The sequence below is a fragment of the Cricetulus griseus genome, chromosome 7, assembly GCF_003668045.3.
Source record: "Cricetulus griseus strain 17A/GY chromosome 7, alternate assembly CriGri-PICRH-1.0, whole genome shotgun sequence".
Classification (NCBI taxonomy): Eukaryota; Metazoa; Chordata; class Mammalia; order Rodentia; family Cricetidae; genus Cricetulus; species Cricetulus griseus.
In genome coordinates this window covers 5,087,318-5,104,996 of record NC_048600.1, presented here as the reverse complement: position 1 = coordinate 5,104,996, position 17,679 = coordinate 5,087,318, and the positions used below count along the sequence as shown (strand labels likewise).

Genomic DNA, 17,679 nt, shown 5'->3' with positions numbered 1-17,679 from the left:
CTTATCCCCTGCTTGTTCAAGTTAGTGTTATGTGGGATTTTCATAAGTATGAATGATTGAGAACCAAACATGAACCATCACCCAGAACCTTTATTCTCCTGGGAAAATGACTATGATTCTTAGTTTTGGGATGAAGACGTAAGAGAGCATATGAAGGTGAATTGCTGTGTTACTGAGGATTTATTTGGGCAAGTCTTTCATCTATGGCAACTCCTAAAGCTAAGAGTAAATCTCATGTAATGGGGTCATTTGTTCCAGGTCATTTGCTTGCTGTTTGCCTTTCTGTGCAGCCCAGTGCTGCTTGCTTTCTTTGACAGCTCTATTTGTTATGGCTTCTTTAGAACATCACATTTTAAGAGGTTGCAAATATTTGTTTTTAATGTGTTTTGTTTAGAAAACACCACAAGGATGGAGAGAAGTGCTTGTTGATATCGACCCACAAGTTTCTGATAAGCTGAGGTTTGTCTTGGCACCTTGTGCAACCCCAGCAGAAGCCTTCATACAAGTACGAATTTGAATTTTTCTTTTGTTGCTGCACAGTCATCTAGCCTATTTCTTAGTTGTCATTTTAACTTCTTCCCAGTGGGAGTGCTGGCGGCATGTGACAGTAGTAGTAACAATCACAGTACAGTCCAGACCTAGAATCAGGATGGGATGGAGGTAGCTCTTGCATGTCATCTTGCTGCTATGGAGGAAGACAGCATTTACCCAGCCAAGTGCCTCTCATGATAACTGTTGCCCTGTGATCTACTTTATAGGGAAGATTCCCTATCTGGAGGCAGGGTGGTATAGTAACAGCTGATTTACCGAACATCATGTTTTGCTCTGGGTGTTCATTAGGTACATGTTACTGTCATCACTGGGCAAGAGCACAGCTGTTGAGTCATATGGGAACCCAGACCTACTTTTGATCCTACACTGTGGACAGATTAACTGCTGCTTTCTGTTGCCCATAAGGAATGGTTTCTAAGAGCTTTCTATCTTTGGACTGTGCTTAGCTTTTTAAAAATATTTATTTTAATTTTCTATATAGGTGTTTCACCTGCATGTCTGTGTGGGTGTGCCAGTTCCCTTGGAACTGGAATTATAGATGGTTGTAAGCTGCCATGTAGGTGCTGGGGATCACACCAAGGTTCTCTGGAAGAACATCCTGTGCCCCTAACTGCTGAGCCATCCCTTCAGCCCTAGGACTATGTTTAAAGGTCCCCAAACAGCATGTTCTTCTCAGGAATATCTGACTTTCACAGTGCCTCCATTTTATTCCCTCTTCTCTGCCCCAGAAAAATGTTTTACTTTCTAGCTCTTAAGAATTTCCTAAAGTTTTCAGTTTTAAAAACAAGTTTTTGAAAACATACCTACTTGTTTTCTTTACAAAGCGTAAATTGGAACATCAGACTAAACACTTGTGAGCAGTTTTCATATTCTAAGACAAACATATTTATAAGGCTACCAAAGTTCCATCTCCTCCCCCTGAGGTCACTTCACTGGGAGTAGTCTTTTCCAGTTCTTTACTTGATTAGCATTCTCTAGAGAGGCTTGGGACCTCACCTGTCATACCGAAGATCAGTCTGAGGTGGTATGGGTATCAGCAGGGTTACCTGAGGCTTGCTGGAAGAGTCTCATGAGGCTGGCTTTGTGATTTTTGTGGCTATTCTGGTTTATCTAATATCATTAGGGCTAAACATTTATTATTTTACTGAATCCCCACTGTCGACCTCAGTGTATGTTTTATCAGAACACAGACAGAAATCTTTTCTGTCACTGAGCAGTAGGAATTGCTGAGGTCTAACCCTACACCAAGTCTGTGACTCTACATCTCTTGAGCCTGCCCCGTCATAGGCAGAGACATCACTGTAGGTTATTACTCTTTTCAGAGTGTCAGAGGGAGTAAAGGGTGGTGGTTTCCATAGTGAAGATGATAGCAGAGTTTCACAAGCTAGTAATGCTGTTGCTTACAGTAGATGCAGGGCACCACTGGAATGCTTGCTGCCTGCACAGAAGGCAGCACAGTTGCTGAATCTGATTTAATCGGGTTCTTAGAAGTGGTATTTTTGATAATATCTTGAGTCCCTGTTAATGTTAGGTGGCATTTCCTCATGTATACAACCCAATGAACTATGTTTTCTTATATTAATATGGGAAAGTGCTAATATAATAAAGTGATACTACTGCACTTGACCATGTGGGAGGTTCAGGGTACATGTGCTTTAAACAAATAAAATATTGGAATGCCTACAAACTTAATGTCCGGCATGAAAGAACCATGTTCTGTATAATGAAAGGGATGTCATGGGAAACACTGTCTAAACCATGTTCACACTGAACTCGTCATAACTAAGAAATGTTCAGCTTGTAGAAGTGTGCAAAACTCTTAAGGAGACAGTTCTTTCAAGTGATGTATTATGATTCCCTTACCAGCATGATGAACGAAGGGACCATGTGGAAGTATGTCCTGACGCTGGGATTATTATACAGGAACTTTCTGAACGAATTGCATTAGCTGGAGGCGCTGCCCTGATTGCCGACTACGGCCATGATGGAACAAAGACAGACACCTTCAGAGTATGTGTCACACGGGACATGCTTCATCAGAATTTCATTGCTAGATCTGAAGTTCGCTGAAGAGTTGTCTTAGCTTGCTTTTTATGGTGTCTAACTTTGTTGTATTCATTTTAGAATTAATGTTAGTTATGCTGCTATAGTTACACAAAATTCTGAATCTTACCATCATTCTTCCTTAGTCAGAGCCTAGATATGCATAGAGCCAAGGAAACATTAGAATACAAATTTTGGGGAAAGATTTTCTTCATATTAACATTTCTTTTTTTTTTCCTGTTTTCTTTTTTTTTTTAATGCACTAGATGTGATTTTTTTATTTGAATTACAAACAAGATTGAATTACATGACAATCCCAGTTCCCTTCCCCCTCCCCTACCACCCCCCCAACTAAAACCCTACCTATCACATATCCTTTCTTCTAATCTTACCTGACTCAACCTTTCTGCTCCCTCATGACCTCTGTATCCTTCCTCTTCTTCCCTTCTCTTTCTCGTAGCTCCCTACCCCCTCTTCCCATGCTCTCAATTTGCTCAGGGGATCTTGACCCTTTCCCCTTCTCCAGGGGACAAAGTTTGTCTCTTTTAGGGTCCTTCTTGTTTACTAGTTTCTCTGGCAGTGTGGATTATAGGCTGGTAATCCTTTACTCTATGTCTAAAATCCACATATGAGTGAGTACATATCATGTTTGTCTTTTTGTGACTGGGTTACCTCACTCAGAATGGTTTCTTCGAGTTTCATCCATTTTCCTGCACATTTCAAGATTCCATTGTTTTTTTCTGCTGAGTAGTACTCCATTGTGTAAATGTACCACAATTTCTCTATCCATTCTTTGGTTGAGGGGCATCTGGGCTGCTTCCAGTTTCTGGATATTACAAATAGTGCTGCTGTGAACATGGTTGAACAGATGTCCTTGTATGAATGTGCTTCTTTTGGGTATATGCCTAGGAGTGGAATTGCTGGATCTTGTGGTAGACTGATTCCCATTTTCTTGAGGAGTTGCCATACTGATTTCCAAAATGCCTGTACAAGTTGGCACTCCCACCAGCAGTGGAGAAGTGTTGCCCTTTCTCCACATCCTCTCCAGCATAAATTGTCATTGGTGTTTTTGATTTTAGCCATTCTGACAGGAGTAAAATGGTATCTCAGAGTTGTTTTGATTTGCATTTCCTTGATGGCTAACGATGTTGAACACTTTTTTATGTGTCTTCCAGCCATTTTACATTCTCTATTGAGAACTGTCTATTTAGTTCTGTACCCCACTTTTTAATTGGATTGTTTGTTGTTTTGGAGATTACCTTCTTGAGTTCTTTGTAAATTTTGGAGATCAGCACTCTGTCAGATGTGGAGTTGGTGAATATCTTTTCCCATTCTGTGGGCTGCTGTTTTGTCTTGCTGACTGTGTCCTTTGCCTTACAGAAGCTTCTCAGTTTCAGGAGGTCCCATTTATCAGTTGTTGATCTCAATGTCTGTGCTATTAGTGTTATCTTCAGGAAGCAGTCTCCTTTACCAATTAATTCAAGGGTATTCCCACTTTATCTTCCAATAGGTTTAGTGTGGCTGGGTTTATGTTGAGGTCTTTGATCCATTTTGACCTAAGTTTTGTGCAGGGCGAAAGGCTTGGGCCTATCTGTAGTCTTCTACATGTCTGCATCCAGTTATGCCAGCACCATTTGTTGAAGATGTTCTCTTTGTTCCAGCATATATATTTGGATTGTCAAAAATCAGGTGTTAATAGGTGTGTCAGTTAATATCAGGGTTTTCAACCCTATTGGTCTACCTGTCTATTTTTATGCCAATACCAACCTGTTTTCAGAACTATAGCTCTGTAATAGACCTTGAAGTCAGGGATGGTGATGCCTCCAGAAGTTCCTCTATTGTACAGGTTTTTTTTTTTTATTTTTATTTTTTGGCTATTCTGGGTCTTTTGTTTCTCCATATAAAGTTGAGAATTGTTCTTTCAAGGTCTGTGAAGAATTGTGTTGGGATTTTGATGGGGATTGCGTTGACTCTGTAGATTACTTTTGGCAAGATTGCCATTTTTACTGTGTTGATCCTACCTATCCAAGAGCATGGGAGATCTTTCCATTTTCTGGTATCTTCTTTAATTTCTTTCTTTAGGGACTCAAAATTCTTACGGTACAGGTCTTTCACTTTTTTGGTTAGTGTTACCCCAAGGTATTTTATGTTGTTTGTGGCAATTGTAAAGGGTGATGTTTCTCTGATTTCTTTCTCCACCAATGTGTCATCGGTATATAGTAGGGCTACAGATTTTTTTGAGTTAATCTTGTATCCTGCCACTTTGCTGAAGGTGTTTCAGCTGTAGGAGTTCCCTGGTAGAGTTTTACGGGTCACTTATGTAGACTATCATATCATCTGCAAATAGTGAGAGTTTGACTTCTTCCTTTCCGATTTGTATTGCCTTGATCTTCTTTTGTTGTCTTATTGCTCTAGCTAGAACTTCAAGGACAATATTGAAGAGGTATGGAGAGAGTGGACGGCCTTGTCTTGTTACTGATTTCAGAGGAATTGCATTGAGTTTCTCTCCATTTAATTTGATGTTGGCTGTCGGCTTGCTGTATATTGCTTTTATTATGTTGAGGTTTGTTCCTGTTATCCCTGATTTCTCCAAGACCTTTATCATGAAGGGGTGTTGGATTTTTATCAAAGGCTTTTCCAGCATCTAGTGTGATGATCATGTGTTTTTTTTTTTTTTTCCCTCAGTCTGTTTATATGGTGGATTACATTGATGGATTTTCATATGTTGAACCATCCTTGCATCCCTAGGATGAAGCCTACTTGATTGTGATGGATGATTTCTCTGATGTGTTCTTGGATTCGATTTGCCAGTATTTAATTGAGAATTTTTGCATCAATGTTCATGAGGGATATTGGCCTGTGGTTCTCTTTGTTAATTGTGTGTTTGTGTGGCTTGGGTATCAAGGTTATTGAAGCCTCATTAAAAGAGTTTGGTAATGACCCTTCTGCTTCTTTTTTGTGGAATACTTTGAGGAGAATTGGTATTAGCTGTACTTTGAATTTCTGGTAGAATTCTGCACTGAAGCCATCTGGCCCTGGGCTTTTTTTGGTTCGGGGACTTCTGATGACTGCTTCAATTTCATTAGGAGTTATAGGTCTATTTAAGTTGCTTATCTGTTTTTGATTTAATTTTGGTAAGTGAAATCTGTCCAGAAAATGGTCCATTTCCTTTAGATTTTCAAATTTTGAGGAATATAGGTTTTCAAAGTATGACCTAATGATTCTCTGGATTTCCTCTGTGTCTGTTGTTATGTCCCCCTTTTCATTCCTGATTTTATTAATTTGCATGTTCACTCTTTGTTGTTTGGTAAGTTTGGATAAAGGTTTGTCTATCTTGTTGATTTTCTCAAAGAACCAACTCTTTGTTATATTGATTCTTTGTATGGTTCTCCTAGTTTCCATTTTATTGATTTCAGCACTCAATTTGATTATTTCCTGGTGTCCGCTCCTCCGGGGTGTATTGGCTTCTTTGTTTTCTAAAGCTTTCAGTTGTGCTGTTAATTCTCTAGTGTGATTATTAACCTGTTTCTTCATGTGGGCATTTAGCGCTATGAACATTCCTCTTAGCACTGCTTTCAAAGTATCCCATAGGTTTGGATATGTTGTGTCCGCATTCTCATTGAATTCTAGGAAATCTTTAATTTCTTTTTTTATTTCTTCCTGGGCCCAGGAATTGTGCAATTGAGTATTACTTAATTTCCATGAGTTTGTAGGCTTTCTGTAATTTGTGTTGTTGTTGAATTTTAATTTTAAAACATGGTGGTCTGATAAGACACACGGGGTTATTTCAATTTTATCTATTGCCTACATATTAACATTTCAGCCCTGCCTTCATTTAAAAAAAAGCAAGTTACTTTGCACATTTAACCTAGCCACTGCAATCAAACTATTTTAACATCTTTTTCTTTCCAGATATTTTCTTTTACCCTTCCTAAATGTTCTTTAAATATGACAATGTTTATTTATTGATTAATTTTTAAGTAAAAATTTTTCATTTAAATTAGAAACAAGCTTGTTTTACATGTCAATCCCAGTTCCCTCTCCCTACCCTCCTGCTCTGCCCCCCACCGGCCCCCTATCCCATCCACATTCTGTTCTGCAGATCCATGGGGGAATCTTTAAAGTCTGTCATATCATTTGGAGCAGGGCCTAGACCCCCCCACCTTGTGTCGAGGCTGAGAGAGTATCCCTTCTATGTGGAGTGGGGTCCCAAAGTCCATTTGTATAGTAGGGATAAATACTGATCCACTACCAGAGGCCCCATATATTAACCAGACCTCCAAACTGATATCCTCACTCAGGGAGTCTGGAACAGTCCTATGCTGGTTTCCCAGCAATCAGTCTGGGGTCCATGAGCTCCCCCTTGTTCAGGTCAGCTGTTTCTGTGGGTTTCTCCAGCCTGGTCTTGATCCCTTTGCTCACCATTCCTCCCTCTCTGCAACTGGATTCCAGAGTTCAGCTCAGTTTTTAGCTCGGGGATAGCATATAACGTAGTCATCAATCTCATTATTGGGGAAGGGCATTTAAGGTAGCCTCTGCACTATTGCTTACACTGTTAGTTGGGGTCAACCTTGTAGATCTCTGGACATTTCCCTAGTGCCAGATTTCTCCTCAAACCTATAATGGCTCCCTCTATTATGGTATCTCTTTTCTTGTTCTCCTCTATTCATCCCCCATGCGATCTTCTTGCTCTCTCATGTCTTTGTCTCCTCTCTTCTTCTCTCCTCTAACTTCCTCTCCCCTCCCCCCATGCTCCCAATTTTCTCAGGAGATCTTGTCCCTTTCCCTTTCTCTGGGGGACCATGTGTGTCTCTCTTAGGGTCCTCCTTGTTTCCTAGCTTCTCTGGCAATGTGGATTGTAGGCTGGTAATCCTTTACTCTATGTCTAAAATCCATATGAGTGAGTACATACCATGTTTATCTTTTTGTGACTGGGTTACCTCACTCAGAATGGTTTCTTCTAGTTCCATCCATTTTCCTGCAAATTTCAAGATTCCATTGTTTTTTTTTCACTGAGTAGTACACTCCATTGTGTAAATGTACCACATTTTCTACAGCCATTCTTAAGTTGAGGGGCATCTAAGTTGCTTTCAGGTTCTGGCTATTACAAATAATGCTGTTATGAACATGGTTGAATAGATGTCCTTGTTGTCAGGATGTGCATCTTATGGGTATATGCCTAAGAGTGGAATTATTGGATCTTGTGGTAGACGGATTCCCATTTTCCTGAGGAACTGCCATACTGATTTCCAAAGTGGCTGTACAAGTTGGCACTCCCACCAGCAGTGGAGGAGTGTTCCCCTTTCTTCACATCCTCTCCAGCATAAACTGTCATTGGTGTTTTTGATTTTAGCCATTCTGACAGGAGTAAAATGGTATCTCAGAGTTGTTTTGATTTACATTTCCCTGATGGCTAACAATGTTGAGTACTTTCTTATATGTCTTTCAGCTATTTTAGATACCTGTATTGAGAATTCTCTATTTAGTTCTGTACCCCAATTTTGATTGGATTATTTGTTGTTTTGGTGACAAGCTTCTTGAGTTCTTTGTATATAAATCAGCCCTGTCAGATGTGGGCTTAGTAAATATCTTTTCCCATTCTGTGGGCTGCTCTTTTGTCTTGCTGACTGTGTCCTTTGTCTCTCAGTTTCAGGAGGTTCCATTTATTAATTGTCGATCTCAGTGTCTGTGCTACTATTGTTATATTCAGAAAGTGGTCTCCTGTGACAATTTGTTCGAGGGTACCACCTACTTTCTCTTCTAAGAGGTTCAGTGTGGCTGGATTTATGTTGAGGTCTTTGATCTATTTGGACTTAAGTTTTTTGTATTGCAATAGATATGGATCTATCTGCAGTCTTCTACATGCCAGCATCCAGTTATGCCAGCACCATTTGTTGAAGATGCTTTCTTTTTTCCATTGTATAATTTTAGCTTCTTTGTCAAAAACCACGTGTTCATAGGTGTGTGGGTCCATATCAGGGTTTTCAATTTGATTCGATTGGTCTACCTCTCTGACTTCTTCTATTTCACTAGGGGTTATAGGTCTATTTAAATTGCTTATGTGTTCTTGATTTAATTTTGGTAAATGATATCTATCCAGAAAATTGTCCATTTCCTTTATATTTTCGAATTTTGAGGAGTATAGGTTTTCAAAGTATGACCTGATGATGCTCTTTATTTCCTCAGTGTCCGTTGTCATGTCCCCCTTTTCATTTCTGATTTTTAAAATTTTTTTAAAAAAGATTTACTTATTATGTATAAAACATTCTGCTTCCATGTATATCTGCACACCAGAAGAGGGCACCAGATCTCATAACAGATGGTTGTGAGCCACCATGTGGTTGCTTGGAATTGAACTCAGGACCTCTGGAAGAGCAGCCAGTGCTCTTAACCTCTGAGCCATCTCTCCAACCCCCCAGTTCTGATTTTGTTAATTTGCATGTTCACTCTATGCCTTTTGATAAGTTTGGATAAAGGTTTGTCTATCTTGTTGATTTTCTTGAAGAACCAACTCTTCATTACATTGATTCTTTGTTGTATTGTTTTCCTAATTTCTACTATATTGATTTCAGTCCTCAATTTGATTATTTCCTGGTATCTACTCCTCCGGGGTGAGTTTGCATCTTTTTGTTCTAGAGCTTTCAGTTGTGCTTAATTCTCTAGTGTGACTATTCTCCAGTTTCTTCATGTGGGAACTTAGTACTATGAACTTTCCTTAGTACTGCTTTCAAAGTGTCCCGTAAGTTTGGGTGTGTTGTGTCTTCATTCTCATTGAATTCTAGGAAGGCTTTCTTTTATTTTTTCCTTGACCCAGAAATAGTACAGTTGTGCATTGTTCAGTTTTCATGAGTTTGTAGGTTTTCTGCAATTTGTGTTGTTGTTGAATGATATCTTTAAAGCATGGTTGTCTGATAAGATACAGGGGGTATTCCAATTTTTTTTGTACCTGTTGAGGTTTGCTATGTTGCTGAGTATGTGGTCAGTTTTAGAGAAGGTTCCATGTTGCCCTGAAAGGAAGGTATATTCTTTTGTGTTTGGATGGAATGTTCTGTAGATGTCTGTTAAACCCAATTGGGTCATAACTTCTATTAGTTCCTTTGTTTCTGTGTTAAGTTTCTGTCTGATGGTTCTCTCTAGTGGTGAGAGTGGGGTGTTGAAATTCTCCCACTATAAGTGTGTGAAGTTTTATGTGTGATTTGAGTTTTAGTAATGTTTTTACGAATGTGGATGCCTTTGTATTTGGGGCATAGATGTTCAGAATTGAGACTTCATCCTGATGGATTTCTCCCGTGGTGAATATGAAATGACCTCCTTCATCTCTTTTGATTGATTTTAGTTTAAAGTCTAATTTGTTAGATATTAGGATTGCTATCCCTGCTTGTTTCTTGGGTCTATTTGATTGGATTTTTTTTGTTTTGTTTTGTTTTCGTTTTTTGAGACAGGATTTCTCTGTAGGTTTGCAGACTGTCCTGGAACTCTCTTTGAAGACCAGGGTGGCCTGGAACCACAGAGTTCCACCTGCCTCTGCCTCCGGAGTGCTGGGATTAAAGGGGTGCACCAATACCACCTGGCTTTGATTGGAAAATCTTTTTCCAACCCTAACTCTAAGATACTGTCTGTTTTTGAAGTTGAGGTGTGTTTCTTGTATGCAGCAGAAGGATGGATTCTGTCTCCGTATCCATTCTGTTAGCCTGTGTCTTTTTATAAGTGAGTTAAGACCATTAATATTGGGGGATATTAATGACCATTGATTATTCAGTCTTGATTTGGATATGTTGTTGATTTGGATTTGTTGTTGGTGCTGGTATTGTGTGTAGATTTCTACCCCTTTTTTCTTTTGGCTGTTGGTAAAGAAGGATTATCTATTGCCTATGTTTTTCTGGTTGTAGTTAATTTCCTTGGGTTGGAGTTTTCCTTCTAGAACTCTCTGTAGGGCTGGATTAGTGGGTATGTATTATTTAAATCTGGTTTTGTTGTGGAATATCTTGTCTACATCTAGAGTGGTTGTAATCTTTCCTGGGTATAGTAGTCTGGGCTGGCATCAGTGGTCTCTTAGTGTTGGTAGAGTATCTATCCAGGACCTTCTGGCTTTCAGTTTCCATGGAGAAGTCAGTTGTAATTCTAATAGGTTTGCCTTTATATGTTACTTGGCCTTTTTCCTTAGCTGCTCTTAATATTCATTCTTTATTATGTATGTTTGAGTTTTTATTATTATGTGGCGAGCTTTTTTTGTGGTCCACTCTATTTAGTGTTCTGTAAGCTTCTTGTAATTTCATTGGCATGTGTTTCTTTAGGCATAGTTTTCTTCTATGATTTTGTTGAATATGTTTTCTGTACCTTTGAGGTGGGTTTCTTCACCTTCTATACTATTATTCTTAGGTTTGGTCTTTTCACAGTGTCCCATATTTCATGGATATTTTGTGTTAGGGATTTGTTGGACTTAAGATTTTCTTTGGTGGATGAATCTATTTCTCCTAGTATATCTTCAACGCCTGAGATTCTTTTTTCCATCTCTTATATTCTGTTGGTTATGCTTGTATCTGTAGTTCCTGACAGTTTACCCAGCTTTTTTATTTCCAGTGTTCCCTCAGTTTGTGTTTTCTTTATTGTCTCTATTTCAGTTTTCATGTCTTGAACTGTTTGAATTGTTTCTTTCATGTTTTTTTTTTTTTTTTTCTTGGCTTTCCTTGCTTTAAGAGATTTGTTGATTTCTTGCAGTTTTTGGTCTTTTTTTTTTTTCTTTCATTTCTTTAAGGGAATTCCTCATATCCTCTTTAGGGCCTCTATCATTTTCATGAAGTTGTTTTTAGGTCATTCTCTTTTGCTTCATCTGCGTTGGGATGTTCAGGTTTTGCCAGTGTAGAGTCCGTAGACTCTGGTGGTGTCATATTGGTTTTTCTGTTGTTGAATGTGTTTTTATATTATTTTCTTCCCATCCCTTCTTCCAGTGGGTGCAGGAGTCTCTTCTTTTCCTGGTGGGTACGGGTCCAAGGTTCCCTTCCAGTGATTGCAAGCAGGTCCAATACTCTGATGGCTCTCCTCATCCTGTGGTTGGAGGCAGGACTAGTAATGGGTTCTTGGCAGTCTCTGGGTGGATTGGACAGCCAGGATGGGATCTCCAATGCGCAGTTCCAAGACCTCAGGCGGCTCCGGAAGGCAGCGACAATATGTTTAAATATGTTGAGTATTCTTTAACTTAAGGCTATTTACTCATTTTCTAGATAAGTGGTTCTTTGTTTCTAACTCCATTATTGTTAAGAATCCTTATCTGGGAGAACATGTTAAAAACAATGACCTCTAGCCTTTCTCTAGGCCTGTAGTAGGGAGGCCTGGATGGAGCACAGTCCTGTATTCTCAGGTGGTTTTGGGTCTGTGATTGACAGGTAAATTTTGTAAACTACTACCTAGGTTTTGATAACCAGAGCTTACAATAGCATCAATGGGAATGTTAAATAGTTTTAGGATAAAGGTAACATCTTCAGCCATTCCAACTTTGTATATTCTGTTGGGTTTTCCATGTATCACCTTGTTTGAAGGAACACTGTCATTGACTAGAGTTTAAACCACAGACTTAGACCATACTTTACTTTTTAACATTAGCAATGTAAAAATGTATTAGTAGGACATTCTTTCTTTAATCTCAATAAGTTAACTAAAACAGTCAAACTATTGTTTACATTCAAGGGCTTTTGTGGACACCAGCTTCATGATGTCTTAATTGCTCCTGGAACAGCTGACCTGACAGCTGATGTGGATTTCAGTTACCTGCGCAGAATGGCACAAGGGAAAGTAGCCTCTCTGGGTCCTGTAGAGCAACGGACATTTTTAAAAAACATGGGCATTGATGTTCGGCTGAAGGTAATGGTCTATCTCATGAACACTAAATATCTTCATTTAAAAAGTTATTTAAAGGAAGCTCTACTGACTCAATGCTGTTGGAGTGAGCAGGTCCTGGTGTGGTCTTGTCAGAAGCGAGAGCTGGGGTGTGGCACAGCTTGCTAGGTTTCTATATGAGGTTGAGACTCCCAAGGAAACCACATTCATGGGTATGAATTTTATAACTTCCCCTCCAAGGACACTTAAATGTCCTTACAGAGCAAATCACCCGGATATCTGCTAAAGATGCAGATGTGCACATTTGGGCCACAGCAACCCACAGGTGTAAGCACCCCGTGGTCACATCTGGGGCACTGCTGTACTAATCACTGAAGTCACTGTTAGTTCTGCAGCAGGGAAGCCTTTCTTCCAGTGACCTTTGTTAAAGACCCCCCCCCCCTTCAGGTTCTTTTAGATAAAGCAGATGAGCCATCCTTGAAGCAGCAGTTACTTCGGGGGTATGATATGTTAATGAACCCTCAGAAGATGGGAGAAAGATTCAACTTCTTTGCTTTGCTACCACATCAGAGACTTCATGATGCAAGTCAAGAAAGGAATGCCCGTCAGTCAAAAATCCCCACATCATCTGTAGCTGGGTTTGATGAACTTGTTTGGCAGTGATATTTCAACTTGGACTTTTTAATTCCTTGGTGTGCTTTAAAAATCAAAATAAAAGAAACTCATTTTGTATACTGAAGGTAATGTCAATGTTCAAACTATCTCTTTGCAGTTAATAAAATACTAGCCCTTTTTATATAAATACGATCAGAATGGTTGAATGTTCAAGGTTATAGCTAACTTGGTACAACTGTTTACAACCTAGTGAAGTAGTTTATTGTGACATCAAGTTTCCTTTAATCAGGCTAGTTGCTGTATTTCTATTTATTTTTAAAAAACACATATGAGCACTGGTTGGTTTGTTGGAAACTGGAAGGAAGGTAAATGGCTATTTCCAGGGATCTGAGTCAACAGCTCTGGACATCACTTTTAAAAGAGGGAAAAGCCATATATTCTGATAGAAGGATCTCTAAGATTAAGAAATCGAAAAGTCAGACTGAGTTTCTAGTTATGATCCTGGTTTGGCTGAAGGAGATAATTAAACGAATATGCTAATATGACTTAGTTTCCTGTTTTGTGGTGTGCACAAGCAGAGAAAAGATGAAAGACAGAAGAGCTTGTAGGAAATCAACAGTAAATTCCCCAATCTGGACGCAGGAATCAGAAAGTTCACACATGCTTCTGTGGATTTAATAAAGACTGACACTAAATTTTAAAGAAGTCATAAAAGGCATAGTTAAAAAAACAAAAAACAATATCAAACCCTGCAGCAACTCTGACTTGTATGGAAATGAGAGTTTAAGAGCAATATAGACTATCCAGGAATAATTTCCTAAGCTGAGTTCATCCTGCTGTACTTTCAGATAAATGTAAAATTTTAGTTCTGTAGTAAGTTGTCATCATTTGGGCCTGTAGAACTTTTATATTAATACTGTAAATTGTTTTTTTGGGAAGTATTTATCTGCAGCACAACCCTATGAGGTCAGATGGGAACAGTATTAGCCATTTTTGACCTTATGGTTTAACTGCTTGGAAATTCACTGGCAGAGTGGTGGGTGGATCACTTTTTTCCCCCTGCTGCTTAACTGAGAATGGTGCTAACATTCTGTGTCTTAATCTATACAGAAAAGAATGTATGAGGCTTTATTTAATTGGTGTGTGTGGTACATGTACATTTCAGCCATTAGCACCTAGTTTTAGTAGGCAGCCTGTGATCACATTTTGGGTATTATATGTACATGTGGAGGTTGATAGACAGTGTCTTTTTCTCCATTGCTCCCCACCTTAGTTTTTGAGACTGCATCTCTCTCTCTGAACTAATAGCTCTTTAATTTGGCCAAAGATTGCTTGTCTCTGCCCTTCCCTGGCAATACAATATCTTTCTAGGGTTACAGGCATGCTGTGGTGTGTGCTGGGGAACCAATCTGAGGCCCTTCTGTTGGTGCAGCAGGCACTTTACCTCTGAGCCATCTTCCCAGCCCTGATGTCTTCAGGTTTTTTTTTTTTTTTTTTTTTTTTTTGATGCTGCGCAGCCTTAGGCCATTCCTAGTTGCTCTATTATTCTATTCCTATAGCCACTGTTTTGTTTGTTTTTTGTTTTCAAGGACTATAGTAAAATATTTGAAAGATGAAAATACCCACAGTTGGCTCTTCCCAAATACATAATTGTTTTTGGTTTTTGTAATTAAGAGGGAAGAGTCTGGTAGTGTCTTGTATCTCATCCTATCTCATCTCTATTTCTTCTACCTCATAAAATTCTAGAAATTTGTTTTTTATATTAGACATTTAATTTTTCTAAGTCTTCTGGTAGTTGTAATATCTGGAGTAGTTACTGAAAAAATTTAATTACCATTATTCACACTTACATCGCAATAAATGGACCTTCTAGGTAATTATCTCAAATGCACTATACAATTGAAATGCCTTTTTGAAAGATTTTCTTTGTGGGGGGTAGGTAGATTCAGTCACTGCTCATGTAGCATTGGCTCTATTTACAAAACTATTCTATTATTCAGGCCCATAATATTACAACCAAATAGAACTTGGGAAACTTCTACTAGAGACTGGTTAAGTTTTTCACATAGGAAAGTGTGGTGATATAGAAATACATTTTATTATCAAGTTTTGAGAATATTTACAAAAAGTGGGATGTAACAAAAAATATAAAATGTATGAAACAGTGTCATTATACACTACTTTGAAAATTATCGTATGTTTCTAGGAAACAATTACTTTTTATGCAAACACAACTTGGCTTTAAGACAAAGACAAAAAATTATGCAGGTTAAACTGTGGAGTAGTTACTCAATGCCAGACTGACAGTGCCTTCACAGTCTCTTTCTCTTTATATAGCACAGGCCTCCAACAAAAGAGTGCAATTAATTTCACGGCTTGTAAAGCCTGATTATAGCAGTACAGCAAACGAACAGTCACTCCGGTGAATTTTCACCTCACATAGTAAAGCCACAGTGGGTTGCAGAGTGACACAAATTGTTCCATCTTGTACATGTTGGTCAAGCAGAACTTTTGTAAATGGAGGGAAGTCATCACCTATCATAGGGGAAATCCATTCATAGAGGTTTTTTAAAATTACTCTTCACAACTGGTGTATGAGAACAATTACAGAGAGTTGTGCAAAGTTTCAGGGAGATACAGATGTACAGTACATTACCAATTGTTGGGACATAGGCCTGGGTTCAAATCCATATTCAATTTCTATGAACTTCAGCAGCTAATTTTGGGTATGTAGCCATGCGGCAATTGTGAGGGTAATTTGAGGCAGCTTGTAATGTTTCTTCAAGCATGTTTTAAATTTTCGGTAGATTCCGGCGGCTTTTTCACCTGCAAAGGCACTCTCAGTCTTGGTCTGCTCACACACGACCGTTTCTCTTTTGCTACCTCAGACTCAGTGGTAACTGTCAACACCGACATTCCAGACTGCTAGACGTTCACACATGCCAATCTTCACAGCCACACCGAGGAAGGCAGAGGCAGTGATTTATGCTCTCCATTCTAAAGACTGAGAAACTAAATGCTTAGACAAATTGTCTCCTGCCCAGCCCAAGAGAGCTAAAAAGTAAGAAGCCAAGACTCATACCCAGGTTCTCTGACTCCAGGTCTTTGCTCTTAGCACAGAAAAGAACAACATTAAAAACCTATTCTTGGTGACTAAAGAGGAAATGAAGAAACAAACAGCTACTGTATTTCCTACAAGAGGTTGGTCCTGGATCCTTTTCTTTGGGTAAAGCACAGACTGGAACATTACTGATGTGAAACTGGGAAGATGCCTAGGAACTCCAATCTAGATTTTAGAGGATTTCAGACTTATAAACCAGGGATGCTCAGCCAGTGGAGCACACAGATCTTTCAGTATGTGGAAAGCTGAAACCCTTCTGGTGTTCAACTGTTCAGATTAGGGATACTGAACTATATTAACCACTACAAAAACAGCTGACTGCTGGAGCTGAAGTGCAATACATTCTTACCCTTCCTTCATCTGCTGTGTTGGTAACATGGTTCCACCCTGATAAACTGAACTTACATGTCTGACTTCAACACACTCCCCCTAACTGCTCAAAATAAAATGCTAATTTAAAAATTGTAGATATTTGTAGATCCCACCCAAAGGTGAAGGGAAAAGGAGAAGATACTGCTTTCTGTAGAGTGGCATTTACTGACACTGTACTAGCTTTCCTTTTAGTGTGTATTTAATTTTGTTTATAAATTATCCAACCCCATATGAGGATTAATTATGTAGTTAAATGCAGAGCTGTGCCCGCTGGTTGTTGGCATACAGCTTGTACAATGATTGTGTCAACTGAGAACATATGTGTTGAGTGGCAGAGATGAGTGATGACCAGCTGTATCTACTCATTTTATAATACCAACTCTCCAATTATCCTAGTGGCTACTGCAACAGAGAAAAGGGGACTATTTTTATGTCATACAGACCATATTTAAAGACATAGCCTTTAAAAGATTAGCAGTAAAGTGTTGGATTTATAGGGATCCAGGAAGAATCAATGCCTCCTTCCAATAGTAGAAAAATATTAAAAGTCCTTACAGGAAACCATATATTGTTAGCCTCAGAGTTACTGCTTAACTACAAACCTACTGAGTAATCAACGTCATGAGCAATAACTAGACAGTCATAGGCTTTTAAAACAAATGATGGAATAACAGCAAAGGAGAGATAAATTAAGTGCTAATTCACATTGTGCTAATGTAAAGGAGTAAGGAAAATTACAGAACCAGTTATTGCTTCTGCTATAAACATTTCTAACAAGTTTTATTCTGATTTCATTACTTGATTTTATTACTCAGTTTCCCTTCATGTACCTACTCGCTATGAGCTACAGTATTGGTGCCACAGCTGTTGTGTTTCTGACTCTGCCTCCTTGCAATGACAGCCTGCAGAGAGCAATAGTCATTCAGCAGAGTATCCACTCATGGAATGAGATCCTTCCTTACTGGTGATTAAGGATCTTCTTCCATATCATCTGGGTTGGGGGCCATAATGAAATGCTTTGGGTATTCGAGGTTGTGTGTGTATGCGTGTATTTCCCATCGAGCGTCATCACTTTCATGTGTAATGTAACGTTCTCCAATTCGAGTTTCAAATTCTCTGAGGTCAAGCCAAGTCTGATAATC

At 38.9% G+C, this 17,679-nt stretch overlaps 2 protein-coding genes across 8 annotated transcripts in view; one reads left to right on the top strand and one right to left on the bottom strand.

Moving 5' to 3' along the window:
- Ndufaf7 (NADH:ubiquinone oxidoreductase complex assembly factor 7) overlaps positions 1–17,271 on the top strand; it is a 23,169-nt gene extending 5,898 nt beyond the window's left edge. For 3 of the 4 annotated variants that reach the window (XM_027426049.2, XM_027426052.2, XM_027426050.2), the window contains 4 exons: positions 395–505; positions 2,419–2,562; positions 12,280–12,453; positions 12,877–13,168. In XM_027426049.2, the coding sequence (XP_027281850.1) occupies positions 395–505; positions 2,419–2,562; positions 12,280–12,453; positions 12,877–13,092 (645 nt within the window). In that variant the 3' untranslated portion in view covers positions 13,093–13,168. Of the gene's footprint in view, positions 1–394; positions 506–2,418; positions 2,563–12,279; positions 12,454–12,876; positions 13,169–15,932 lie in introns of those variants that run through there. The other variant, XM_027426051.2, reaches the window with a different exon arrangement.
- The window catches only part of Prkd3 (protein kinase D3), a 66,632-nt gene continuing 64,071 nt past the window's right edge, over positions 15,119–17,679 (bottom strand). For all 4 annotated transcript variants that reach the window (XM_027426045.2, XM_027426044.2, XM_027426046.2 and 1 more), the window contains one exon: positions 15,119–17,679. In XM_027426045.2, the coding sequence (XP_027281846.1) occupies positions 17,506–17,679 (174 nt within the window). In that variant the 3' untranslated portion in view covers positions 15,119–17,505.